Source organism: Acomys russatus, chromosome 24 (assembly GCF_903995435.1).
Source record: "Acomys russatus chromosome 24, mAcoRus1.1, whole genome shotgun sequence".
In the NCBI taxonomy this organism is placed as follows: domain Eukaryota; kingdom Metazoa; phylum Chordata; class Mammalia; order Rodentia; family Muridae; genus Acomys; species Acomys russatus.
Window position 1 is genome coordinate 51145118 of NC_067160.1, and position 13882 is coordinate 51158999.

The following is a 13882-nucleotide window of genomic DNA, read 5'->3' on the forward strand; positions in this document are numbered from 1 at the left end:
AGCTGCCATATAGATACTGGGAACAGAATCCAGGTCTCCTGTAAGAGCAGTCAGCGTAGCAGCGCGTGGTGGCACATGCCTTTCATCCCAGCACTCGGGAAGCAGAGGTAGGAGGATCTCTGTGAGTTCGAGGCCAGCCTGGTCTACACAGTATGAGTCCAGGACAGCCAACGCTAACAAGAGAGACCCTGTCTTGAAAAACCAAAAATTTAAAATAAATAAATAAATGCTGCTGAATATCAAAATGTCAGCTGAGAGCAGAACACGCGGCTGCACTGAGCTGACGCTCTGCCACAGCCACTGGAGCAGCATTCTTAGCACTCAGGAGGTGGTGGAGCAAAGCACAGGAGCTGAGGCCAGCCTGTAGCACATAACACACACAGGGACTGGAGCCATGGTTCAGGGGTAAGAGCATGTAGGTGGGTACCTCTTAGTTACACTCCTAGCACTTAGAAGGCTGAAGTAAGCACAGCAGTCAAGGTCAGTCTGGACTATATATCATGACCCTGCCTCAAAAAAAAAAAGGGGGGTGGGGGGTTAGGGGGCTCCAGGGCTTGGTCCAGCCTGTTCCCAAGGCTGATGACTGAGTTGGATACCCAGGACACACACGGCAGAAAGAGAACCAACTCCCAATACCAAGTAAATAAATGAATGTCCATAAGGAAAAAAAAATCTCAAATAAGGGGAGCCCCTTGAGGCTGTGTAAGCACACAGCCTAGCACATGTGGGTTTGATCCTCAGCATAGGATGGGGTATTTCTAGCCAACCATACTGTAATTCCAGAAAGTTCTTTTAAAAACCCAGTAGCACAATCTCCCATGCTTTCCAATTAAGGGAAGAGACCAAATGAAGATTCTGCTTGTTCAGGGAGCGCCCTCTGGTCTGGCTGCACGTAAAGGGATGGTGACTTAGCCTGCCTTGTCCAAGAACAGTACATACTGGTGCCACAGCCTGCTGTCCCTCCTGCCACCCACCTGCCCAGCCATCATCTGCATCGGTGTCCAGATCATCCAGGCCCTTCAGGTTTTCTGCGTTGATGATGGTGGGCCGTGGTGCCCGCTCCACCAGCTGCCTCAGTGGGCGCACTGGCCGTGCCATGCCTGGCCTTTCTTTCCTGGTGAGACACACAAGAATGATGGGCTCATGTTGACTTACAGGTGGAAGCAATCACTTTCCACAAGTAAGATCCACCTTGCAGAGCCCATGTTAGAAGAAATATGCAATGAGCAGTTAAAGACACTCTAGATCGGTTTCAGTGTCATCCACAGCACCACATGCCCACTGCTGCCCCACAGAGTCCACAGCACCTCATGCCCACTGCTGCCCCACACAGTCCATAGCGCCACATGCCCACTGCTGCTCCACACAGTCCACAGTACCTCATGCCCACTACTGCCCCACACAGCCCACAGCGCCACATGCCCACTGCTGCCCCACACAGCCCACAGCGCCACATGCCCACTGCTGCCCCACACAGCCCACAGCGCCACATGCCCACTGCTGCCCCACACAGCCCACAGCGCCACATGCCCACTGCTGTCCCACACAGCCCACAGCACCTCATGCCCACTGCTGCCCCACACAGCTCACAGTGCCACATGCCCACTGCTGCCCCACACAGCCCACAGTGCCACATGCCCACTGCTGCCCCATACAGTCCACAGGGCCACATGCCCACTGCTGCCCCACACAGTCCACAGCACATGCCCACTGCTAACCCACCACAGCCCACAGCACCACATACCCACTGCTGCCCCACACAATCCATAGCACCTCATGCCCACTGCTGCCCCACAGTCCACAGCGCCTCATACCCACTGCTGCCCCACCACAGCCCACAGCGCCACATGCCCACTGCTGCCCCACAGTCCGCAGCGCCACATGCCCACTGCTGCCCCACACAGTCCACAGCGCCATGTGCCCACTGCTGTCCCACAGTCCACAGTGCCACATGCCCATTGCTGCCCCAGTCCACAGCACCACATGTCCACTGCTAACCCACCAGTCCACAGAGCCACATGCCCACTGCTGCCCCACAACAGCCCACAGTGCCACATGCCCACTGCTGCTCCACAGTCCACAGGGCCACATGCCCACTGCTGCCCCACAACAGCCCACAGTGCCACATGCCCACTGCTGCTCCACACAGCCCATATCGCCACATGCCTACTGCTGTCCCACACAGTCTACTGTGCCACATGCCCACTGCTGCCACACACAGTCCACAGCTGCCCCACACAGTCCACAGCGCCACATGCCCACTGATAACCCACCACAGCCCAGTACCACATGCACAATGCTGCCCCACCACAGCCCACAGCGTCACATGCACAATGCTGCCCCACCACAGCCCACAGCGTCACATGCACAATGCTGCCCCACACAGCCCACAACGCCACATGCACAATGCTGCCCCACCATCACACTGTCAAACTCAGGCGCTGCAGAGACTTAGCGCTGCAAACTGAGCTCCTTGCCAGGCCCAACCCTTGCCACCCACCCAGCTGTGCCAGGATGTTCTCTACAGTCTCCAGAGCACAAAGCACACCCATGCATGAGCCGACACACACTGACAAACATGACCACAGGGCCACAGCCTTACCCATCTTGGTCATTCATCTGGAACTGTCTAAAAGGAACGCGGGGTTCCAGGCGGAGCTGAGGAAGGGGAAAGGAGCTTCGTTCCACCGTACCCTGGTTCTCTGATGACTGCGGCGAACACATCTGAAATACAACAGCGATGAGTAAGATTTTCTGGCGACGGCCCCAATTACATGCTAAATGAGAATTCATTTTGGAAAGTGGAAAATGGGGGTGAGGGCACAGCAAAGGCTGGAGAACTTTTCTGATGAATCACAGCACCCCCATCTGCCTTGGGTTCAGTAAGGCTGGGAACCCCTGTCTTTTCTTTTTTTCTGAAGAATCACAGCCATAATGGCATCCCCACCTCAAGGGCAGAAGCCAGAGGCAGTGGACTGGACAGGGCAGGATTGGGACTCTGCTGCAGGCCACGGTGCTCTCTGGCTGAGTGGCTGCTGAGCCAGCTCTGCTGACCAGAAGGAGCAGCCAGCTGTGGACAAGATGCTCCGAAGACTTACAAAAGCAGGAAGCATGTCGTGGTATGTGGGAGGCTGGTAAACATATCCCGTGAACTGTGAGGCCCCCTTGCGGATGGGCTGGGCTGGGCGGAGAGAGGGGTCCTTAGAATCGCTGGTGCATGCAGAGGAGGGGGCTCCATCCCCTGCGCTGGAGTTCCTGCTGCCCAGCTCTGTTGGGGAGGCGTTAAGAGACGTGGCAGAAATGATGTTTCGCCCACCGCCCTCCCTCCAGCTTGTCACATCTGTAAAGTGGAAAGGGACAAAAGAAGAAAGGGGAGGTAGATTTGTAAAGTTCTGGTGGTCAATGGACACTAACCCTTCTTGAAAAACACACACACACACAATCACAATGAAAACAGAAACTAAATGCTGTCAGGACAAGTGGGGAGCAGGAAGCTAAAATTTCTTGAGGAGCATCAGATATATGCCTGGAAAGAACAAAGTGAGTTCTGCTTCAGAGAGATACAACAGATGACAGAACTGGCTCCCTATGGCTGACATCTACCCAGAGGGCAGAACACGGGGACACCAGGACAGCTTGACTTGCTCCTCCAGCCACCACTGTCCCACCCATGAAGGGTAGCATGACTCCTGGCACGGGCTCACGTTGGAACCACGGCCAGTCTGACATGATGCTTTCGTTCTGGGTTGAGCTGCAGTACTGCCCAAAGAGCCTTAGGCTGCCGTGTTGGTACCACATGATCCATCACGTGCGGCATGCACGGAGCACACGCACAGTTCACAGGTTCCGGGGCGGTGTCTCAGTGGGCTGCTGCCAAGCTGATGACCCTTGTAGCAGAAGGGGAGAAGCAACCTCCCCAAGCTGTCCCCTGACTCTACACACAATGCTACAGTATGGTGCTCCCCTACCCGAGGAGCAACACACAAAATACGTATTTTAAAAACTTAAAAACCTGACCACTCTCTATCCCTGTGAGACTGTGCTTCTCACAGCCACATGGTGGCAGTCAGTGCAGGAGCTCACTGACCAGGAAGGACACTCCCAGACCCAACAGGCTGATTTTTCTTTTTTGAGGCAGGGTTTCAGGGTTAGGGATTTAGCTCAGTGGCACAGTGCTTGCCTAGCAAGGCCCTGGGTTCAGTTCTCAGCTCTGGTGAAAATGAACGAAAGAGAGAGAGAGAGAGAGAGAGAGAGAGAGAGAGAGACAGACAGACAGACAGACAGACAGGGTCTCACTATATAGCGCTGGCTGGCTTAGAGCTTGCTCTGTAGACCAGGCTGGCCTCAGATTCATAGAGATCCATCTGCTTCTGCCTCCCAAGTATTAAGATTAAAGGCAGGAGTCACCATGCCTGCCCAGATTAATTTTTCTTAGGCACACTTAAAATTAATTTATAAATCAATTGCACAAGAAAACAAACACTAATGGTGTGAACACGCCCTGCTTTCATAATAGTATAGGGAAGTATTCAAGTGTGGCTCACTGCGGGTAACTCCAACTGTAGTGCCACCATGTACAACAATAGACAGAGTGGGGACCACACAGGAACCAGACCCCTCTCCATCTACTTCTGGCTAGGAGCTGAAACAGGAAAGGACCCAGCACTTGCCACCCTGAGAGAAGATGGCCACGTGAAGGCCAGGCAGCCAGGCGCTCCCTTTCTGTTGCATCCTGGAAAGCCAGGGGTCACCCCTTAGGCCGTCTGCTTCTCATCATCCCACACTTTAGTCCTATGGGTGGCCATCTTAGTCAGGGCCAGGCTCCTCTGAGGCTGACTACCCACTCTGAGCACAGCTTTGACAGAGTGGCGCGGTGGTCCCTTGGCTTTGGGATAGTGCCCCTGACTCGCCATGAGTACGCCATCAACAGGAGCGGCCTCAGGACTGAACAAGACAGGCAGGCAAAAGCCCCTTGAATTTCAAGAGCTGAACAAAGAAGGTAGCTCAGCTTCCTTGGTCAGGCCAGAGAGAACCCCCGCAGCCAGGGCCTGTTGGCCAAGCACCCACACCAGGCACTACACACAGGCCTGTCCTAACCCTGACACCAGAGAGGGCAACAGTGCTGGCTGCTGCACACCCACCTGGGGAAGGGTGGAAGCCAGACTCAAACAAGCTCCTGGGGTAACAATCTGCATGTGGAGGGTCATGGGAACAGGCTACGGAACCAGGGACTTGGTCAGGTTCGCTGCACCCTGTATGTACCCATGAAGCACCACCCCACTTAGCAGAAGTAATGACAGATAATAAATGGACCGTGGCAAGACCTGGCTCAGCCAAAGGGATGAGAGACAGAGGTGAGGGACAGGCCAGAGGCAATCAGGACCACATGTCAAACCAGCTACCTGCTCCCATGCTCTGACACCTAGGCCCAGTAGCCGGGGCCACCTGGAAGAGCTGAAGGAAGAAAGGGGTCTGGTGCCCAGTGTTCACTCACTCTGAGGGCGGAGGCTTGGTCCTGGCCCATACGACAGATCTAAGGCGCCCTTTTCTTTGCCAGCCTTGTCCTGCCCTCCAGCTGCTTTCAGCGTCGGAAATTCCTCGGGAGAGAAGGATAATAGTCGGCTTGAGCCCCTTAAACCTGTCAAGAGAGGACACAGGGGGCGAGTGAGACGGCCAACCAGCCCCCCTTGTCTGCCCTCCTAAGCTCCACATGGCCCGGCATGCCTACAGGGGAGCGGTGTTTGAGGCATCTGCACTTGCAGGCAGCGATACTGACTCCCTTAGCTGTCCTCAGGAGCTGGCAGGCAGTCACACAGGATGAGGAGACAGGATGTCACCTGGTGCCTGTCCAGCGTGGTAGACTGCTTCATGTGGGGCAGCACCAACAGACGCCCCACAGGGCTGTGGCCTAGAGTTCCGAGGTTCACCTCCCTACTGAAGCTCACCTCCTCAACCTCCTCCAGCCCTGTAAAGCCGAGCGTGTTCTTGGTGTAACCCCAAAACCATCTCCTTCTTCAACTGTCACTCGCTGCTCAACTATAAACCCCTTGCAAGGAGCAGGCCTGGTTGGGTTTTGGTTTTTGGTTTTTTTGAGACAGGGTTTCTCTATGTAGCCTTGGCTGTCCTGGACTCACTTTGTAGACCAGGCCTGCCTCTGCCTCCCGAGTGCTGGGCTTAAAGGTGTGTGCTACCACGCCCGGCAGAGCAGGCCTGTTTTAACTTCATTTCTGACACATAGATCCTGTTGCTTCATGGATGAACAGAAGAAGGGAAAGGCCCTGTGAGGCCCGTGGTGGGAACTGGTCCTCTTTCAACTATGCAGCCCATGTTGAGTAGCACACAACTGAACTGAGGCACCACACCACTGTCCCAATGTTGCCAATCGGCTCCCTGTAGAGTCACTTTTATCGGAATTATTTTATCACAGCAATAAGAATGAACAAGCAGGCTCTAACTCACAACCCCACGGCAGCACACTAGTGTCTCTAAGGCTGCAGCTCTTTACACTCACCACCCGTGACACTAAGGCTGGGCCACACAAGAGGAGGGCGGATGGCTTTGACCTCTGCCCCAGCACTGGCAATGCAGGCCTGATGAGCTGAGTGTGGAAGCCTGGCATCTAGGCAAGAAGCTGGACGCAATGGCAGGGTCTGTAGCCCCAGCACCCCCGAGGAGGTAGGCAGGAGGATCCTGCGGGCTTGGTGCGTGCAGGGGAACAGGAAGAAACAAGACCCCGCTTTCATAGGGGGAAGGTGAGAACTGACTTCAGGAAGCTGTCCTCCGACCTCCACACAGGTACACTGACCTCCACACAGGTGCACTGTGGCACATACACACGGGCACTTCACACACACACACACACACACTCCCCCCCTCCCCCTTTCTTCTAAAAGGTCAACAGCAGAGCCGGGCATGGTAGCGCACACCTTTAATCCCAGCACTCCGGAGGGAGAGGCAGGCGGACCACTGTGAGTTTGAGGCGAGCCTGGTCTACAAAGTGAGTCCAGACAGCCAAGGCTACACAGAGAAACCCTGTCTTGAAAAACAAGTCAACAGCAGGCATCATGGTGTGCAATTATAATCAGAAAAGGGAGTTCTACTTATGAAATGCATCCATAAGATTGTAGGCAAGAGCCGGGCGTGGTGGCGCACGCCTTTAATCCCAGCACTCGGGAGGCAGAGGCAGGCGGATCGCTGTGAGTTCGAGGCCAGCCTGGTCTACAAAGTGAGTCCAAGATGGCCAAGGCTACACAGAGAAACCCTGTCTCAAAAAACCAAAAAAAAAAAAAAAAAAAAAAGATTGTAGGCAAGTTTGTAGGGCGTTTCCTTGATTACTGATGGATGTATAGGGCCCGGCCAACTAGAGGCAGTGCCACTTATGGGCAGATCATATATAAAAAAGCAAACTGAACAGCCAGGGAACCAAGACAGTAAGCAGCATGCACCTATGACTTCCGCTTTGGTGCCTCCCCCTGCCAGCCTGGAGTACCTGTACAGACTTCTATCCATGAGGGTCTGTGAGGTAAAATAAACCCTTTCCTCTCCAAGTTGCTTTTGGTCCTGGTATTTTGTCACAGCGACAGGAAGTAACTTAAGACAGTGCGCCTCAAGCCAGAGAACCTGACTCAAAAAACGAGGTGTACCACTCAGGAAGAATGACACTCACAATTATCCTCTGACCTTCACACGCATACATATGTACACACAAGTGTCTACCTACAGCATGACATACCCACACCCACACATACCAACACTGAACCTTCACAGAGAGCACAGGCAGCCAGGACCCAGCTGACCGTGCAGCAGCTGCTCTGCCCACACGCAGCCTTTCTGACGCCCTCCAGTCGCTGGCCCTCCTTGCTGTCACCATCCATCTCACCTCCACCAGCAAAGTGCTCTCACAGTATGCAGCTGAGCCACCTATACAGAGTGAAGCCACGCCCACAGTGCCCTGGGAGACACTGGACATCAACTAGTAGCCCAGTGTGAGCTTTCCTCTCCATCACAATAGAGTCCAGCCAGAAACATGTGCTGACCATCCATGTCCACTGGAGGTCAAGTGTGACAAAGCCCTGGCTTACAAGGGCACACAGGAGTGGGAAAGCATCCCCAAGGGCAGAAGACAAGCAGAGTACAACAGGCTGCCAAGGCTGCTTTCCCAAATAAAGAGTAACTTCAGGTTGCAACAGTTTGCACCTTGGAGCTATGCCTGGCACCTTATCACTCCCTCACAGGCCAGGCTGCTGAGCTGGGTCGGCACTGTGCGTCAGAAATACAGCAGCGAATGTGGAAAACCTAAGACCCATGGAGTCTTCTGGATGCATGATATTCTCAAAACCACCTGCTGGGGGCTGGAGAGTTGACTCAGAGGTTAAGAATACTGGCTGCTCTTTCAAAGGTCATGAGTTTAATTCCCAGCACCCACAGGAAGGCTCACAACCATCTACAACTGAAGTCTCAGGTAACCGGGTGACCTCTTCTGGTGTGCAGACTGATGTACATGCAGACAAAACATCCATACACATAAAAATAAATCAATCTTAAAAATGTAACCAAACAAACAAAAGACTACCTGCTGACTCAGGCCTCACCTTCAAGCCACAGGAACTGCCCGGTCAAAGCTCGTTTTGGAAGCTGCTGCAACTACTCTCAACACTGCTCCCTGCAGCACATCATCCCCCCACCTTTGTCTTCATGACCGTGGGCTGGCCTTTTCAGCTCTTCCTAGCCCAGCTAATCCTCCACAGGCTTTGGGTGAGTGTCTGTGCGTAGCTGCTCCATCCCCACACTGGCTTCCTCAGGACTCAAGCCTGGAGCTGGGGCTCATGTCAGGCCAATGAGGAGGAAGCAGCCAGGTGGCAGCATGACACTGGCAGTAATTACCCCAGCAACACAGCCGACTGAAGGACCACCAGGGCCAGGGCTGGGTTCTTCTGCCCAGCTCAAGAAGACCACATCCAATAACCAATACTAACCACCACAGAACTGGCAGCCACCTCCACCCAGAAGAGACAGTACAACACCGACATACGCCCTCTGTAGAAGATGCCACAGCTCCTAGGACCCCAACCCAACTGGAATAGTCTGGAAAAGGACGGACCCATCCTGCCCACCCACTTACCACCTTCGTGTCCGGCTGGCTTTCCACTCAGCTGTGCCCATGACTTTGGTCCACCTGGCACTGAACTTGTGTTCTAGGAAGAGGAAGGAAACAAGAGTCAGCTCAGCCAACATGCTATGCACCCATGTGCCTTGGAATGTGGCACCATGGCAGGGCTCAGCGGCAGAGCATGGCCTGGTGTGCATGGGGCTGGGTTCTACCCCCAACACCACAAAGAGAAGAGAGGGCAGCATGAGAGCTGCATTTTAGACTCAAGCGTCATGTGGAGGGCAGATGGCCACTTGCAGGTGTAGCAGCCCCAGCCGGAGTCAGGAGCTTGGAGCCCAGAGCTGCACGGCAGATGAGCAAGCACTGAAGACTCAAACCCACACCCGCCCTCATGCAGAACTCTGCAAACGCTGCCAGGTGGTCCCATGCCCACATAGAGCTGTGCTGTTTTACTCCAGAGACAAAGCTCCGACCCCAGTTTCAGTACATATTTCCAATCTGCACCACTGGTAAGTGTGACACACGCCCAGGAAACCTCACACACTCGACCACTCTGTAGCAAGTGCTGGTCTTCCTCTTCTACTTATCCACACTTGCTCAGGCTCCGCCCTACAGGCAACCTCTGCTGAAAGTTGGTTGGTGAGGCTAGGGACCCGTGAAGCATGAAGTGTGAACTGTGATCCGTGAAGCGTGAGCCTGGCGAAATCCCACCATGCCTCTGGAAGGGTCTGGTCAGATTACAAACAGGATCCTGGCACTAACGTGAACCAGGCCTATCCACTGCTCCCGATGCAGACACTGTCTGCCTAGCCCTGAGCACAGACAACAAGGGCTTCTTCACGGGCACTGCCGCTGGGCCTATGGCCTCTTGTGAGCAGAGGAGCACCAAAGCTGATGCCATTCCATTCCCCTCCCCATGCTGGAAAACCTCACCTGTGTCTATAGCCCCAGGGTGACACAGCCCTTACCAGGAACACTGGCAGTGGGATGCCAATACTGATGGTGATTTCTGTCACAAAGGCAGTGGGCTCTCAAGACCTTCTGAAAGTCATGAGTCATAGGGTGTCCCTCTTCCTTTCCCCTCAATTAGCAGGGTAACCCCAGAGCCTCTAAGGAGAGTTGAGTGATCTGTGTAGGACAGACTCTTTCCTCCACTGGCCAAAACCACCAAACCCAAGCCCTTCTTACCGAGGTTTCCCCAGGACCTTCCCGGGTTCCAGAGCCGGGGTCTGGGCACAAGTGTGGGCTAACCCTGAAGCTGTCATCACTCAGCCTTAAATCTGGGAAAGATGAGGCCAACTGTGACCCAAGGCCAGGGGGCCTGCGGCCAGTATGTACAGAATCTGAAAGGCACTCATTAGCACTGGAGAGGGAGGTGTCCAGGAGAAGCCAAAGGCTCCCGGACACACACCCTTCCAGTCACAGCAGATGACAGCATTGTACCCAGGGACACCAAACAGACAAGATGTCAAAGACAGCTGGTCAGAGCTAGGCATAGTGGCACTTGTCTTTAATCCCAGCAAGGCAAGGCAGTTGCAGGTGGGTCTCTGTGAGCTCCAGGCCAGCCAGAGCTACACAGTTAAGTAACACCTTGGGCCCTCCCCCAAAAAATCGTGGGGCATCACTGCCAGCTAGCTGTGTTTTCAAGCACACCCAAAAAGGGGGGCAGTTCTGCAGCCTGACACTTCCTGTGCTCTCTGGACATTAAGAAGCAGAGCTAGCCTGTGCTCTACTCTGTGTCTTTCCAAACAGCACCTACCAGTCCCCAGCAAGAGGGATGCCTGGGAAAGTCAGGATGGGGACCCAGTACCTACCTCCTGACTGATTGACTGTGTCGGTTTCTGCAAATTGGAGACAGATTTCTGCAAACCCGGCTGCGGCTGCGACTCCGGCGGCTGAGAGGCTGTCACACTGGAACTACAAAAGGGCAGGATGCACAGTGGGGTCAGACTTTGCATTGTCATCTCCCTGCTACAACAGTGACAGTGACGAGACGGTATCCCGTGGTCTGGGCTGACTCAATGACGCTGCCCAAGATGTGGAGCCGTCTGCTGCCTGCTTCCAACAGTTGTCAAATGAACTTGAAAGAAGCAATAAAAGATCTGCCAATGGGGAAACTGAGTTGCTATAGTGAGAGTCCTGAGCTCTGCTCCACCTACTCAGGGCAACTGCTTTGACACTAAATGGACTTCTTACCTTACCTCAGCATATAAAAGAAACGCATGCTCCCAATAAAAATAAATATACAAATATAAATAACAGACACTACCATCTCATCACCCAGACTTAAGCTCAGATTCCCACAGACTTCCCTGTACATACACACCTATTATTTTTTTAACACAAGATAGCCCCATGCATATGATTCCACAATCTTTCCTTCCAGTCTGTTAGAGTGTTTTAGATATAAGCTACCTTTAATCTACCTGCAGTTGGATGAGCAGTAAGCTAGTTAGTTTCTGCTCCTCTCTTTTCCCCATTAGAGACAGAACTTCAGCAGACATTTTACATACACGGACTCAGGTCTTTGGGTATCCTCTGTGAGGAACTCAGTCATGCGATCATAGAAATGAAGCTGTCAGACCAAGATGTCTTGAAATTTAAAAGCTACCACCCGGGCTGGAGAGATGGCTCAGTGGTTAAGAGCACTGACTGCTCTTCCAGAGGTCATGAGTTCAATTCCCAGCAACCACATGGTGGCTCACAACCATCTACTATGTGATCTGATACCCTCTTCTGGCTCGCAAAGTACATGCAGGCAGAGTATTGTATACATAATAATAAATAAATAAATCTTTTTTTTTAAAAGCTACCACCGAGCCTTCCACGCAGGGTGCAGCATGTGCCCACCTGTCTGAGAGGACAGTGGAAAAGGGTTGTGTGTGGAGCCTTCCACTCTGCCTCAGCGCCTGGCACCTGACAGCCCACTTGGTAAGGAGCATTCATTGCCAGCGGTTCACCTGATGGCCAAACCCCAGACACACTGCTCCAAATACACCTAAGGCCAGTCACTCAGCTGTCACAAGAACAACAAAATGAAGGCCCTCCTCTCACATAACCTTCTAACCTACACCAGAAGCTTCCAGGTAGTGGCTCCAAGTGGAGAGACCAGGCCAGGGCAAAAAGGAGCCTCCTCAACCGCTCCATCCCCATTTCCTCTTTGCAGGTGGCCTACAGAGGCCCACACTGCCTCTGTCACTGCTGGGAGACCAAAGAGGAGGGGCAGCACTTTCTGGCATCTTTTCTCTGCACCAGAATCATGTTCCACATCTGTTTCACCGCAGAGCTGGTTGGTGCAATTCAAGTGCACCATGTCCTCTGTGCCAGGCTATTACCCCATGGGTTCACCAAAGGGCCCTGGTAGACACCCCTTGAGTTAGGGACTATTTTTCCTTGAAGGTGGGACCCTGAGGTTCAGAAGTCCCAACAAGCCACACATGATCTGACTGGAAACAGCACACAAGGCCAATGCCGAAGATCACATTACACCTGCCAATCCATAGTACCCCTCGCAAACTGACGGCACAATATTCTTTCGTTTGTTTCTGTCTGGCATGGGGGTCGCTCTCCATATAGCCTTGGCTGGCCTCAAACTTACAGAGATCTGCCTGTCTCTGCCTCCCAAGTGCTGGGGTTAAAGGTGTGTGCCTTCACCCCTGGTTGCAAACTGTTTAAATAGCCCAGGACCCATTTCAAACACTCCGACAGCACAGCAACTGGCTGCATGGTCCCTCACACTGTATCACCTTTCTGCCATGCTGCAGGGACAGTGTTCCCAAAGCTTCAGAGCCATTTCCAATACAGGCTTGTAAGATGGGGACTGGACGGCAGGCTGCACAATGTCACTCACTGTCTAGTTCCCTAAGTCAGCATGAAGAGAGCACAGCAGCAGCAAGCTCCCCAGGAGGCCTCTGCCTCTGGAACCCCCTCCCAGGACCTGGATTCCTCCCTCAGAGGAACAGAGGCTGACCTGCAGAGACTCAGAGCAAAGAAGGCTCATCGTGTGAGGGGCTTGTGCAGGCCAGGTGCCTGCTGCCTCTCTAGAGACTCATGGCTCAGGACTGTGTTTGCTAACGCCATGGCTGCCAAGCTACATTCTCCTAACATGGAGCACACAGGGCCCTGCCCCAACCAAGTGGTTCTCTGGGGACAGATCTGAATCCCTGCACACATTCCCTTGAGTCATCCAAAACAAATGTTACTATCAGCTCAGCCAAGCACAACCAAGGAGCAAAGAGCACACACGTCACAGAGAAGCCTCTTACTCTTTACTCCCAGCTCTCCCTCTGCATGGCCACATCTGCCTCCCAAGGAACAGAAGATGCATGACGCCTTGGCATCCCAGACCCTCAGACCCCTGACCACCACTCTCCTGCTGCTCACCTCTTTGGGTCTTGCTGGTCCTGCTTGTTGGCCCATCCTGTCCCGTCCTTGGGTACTATCACGATGTTGGGGTCGTTTCCTTTGTTTTCAGACTTCAGGCTTGGCAGGTTTGCAGGCGGTGGCATACGCCGGGCTGTGGCAACTTTCCCGAGACTCTGTAAGCCATGTCTAGGAATAACTGCAAGGAAACGTGCACGGGACAGAGCACACACCTCACAGGAGGAAAGAGGCCAACTCACAGCCCTGCTCAGACTCCGAGGGAGAAAGACAAGCGCCTGGAAGCCCAGCTCCAGGCCTGCCAGCTCCTGCAAGACTGTAGATGAAGGCCCGTGGGATCTGCACAGGCTGCCTTTCTACTGTGGAAGGAGGCAGCTGGAGGTGCTCATGCCA

The 13882-nt window shown here is 53.7% G+C and overlaps 1 protein-coding gene across 1 annotated transcript in view; it reads right to left on the minus strand.

The window, feature by feature from the left end:
• Prrc2b (proline rich coiled-coil 2B) overlaps positions 1 to 13882 on the minus strand; it is an 82431-nt gene that overhangs the window by 40761 nt on the left and 27788 nt on the right. The window contains exons 3-9 of the mRNA XM_051166955.1: positions 13493 to 13670; positions 10924 to 11026; positions 9122 to 9194; positions 5495 to 5638; positions 3099 to 3340; positions 2603 to 2724; positions 975 to 1114 (exon numbers count right to left, since the gene is read on the minus strand). Coding sequence (XP_051022912.1) covers positions 975 to 1114; positions 2603 to 2724; positions 3099 to 3340; positions 5495 to 5638; positions 9122 to 9194; positions 10924 to 11026; positions 13493 to 13670 — 1002 coding nt within the window. The remainder of the gene's footprint in view (positions 1 to 974; positions 1115 to 2602; positions 2725 to 3098; positions 3341 to 5494; positions 5639 to 9121; positions 9195 to 10923; positions 11027 to 13492; positions 13671 to 13882) is intronic.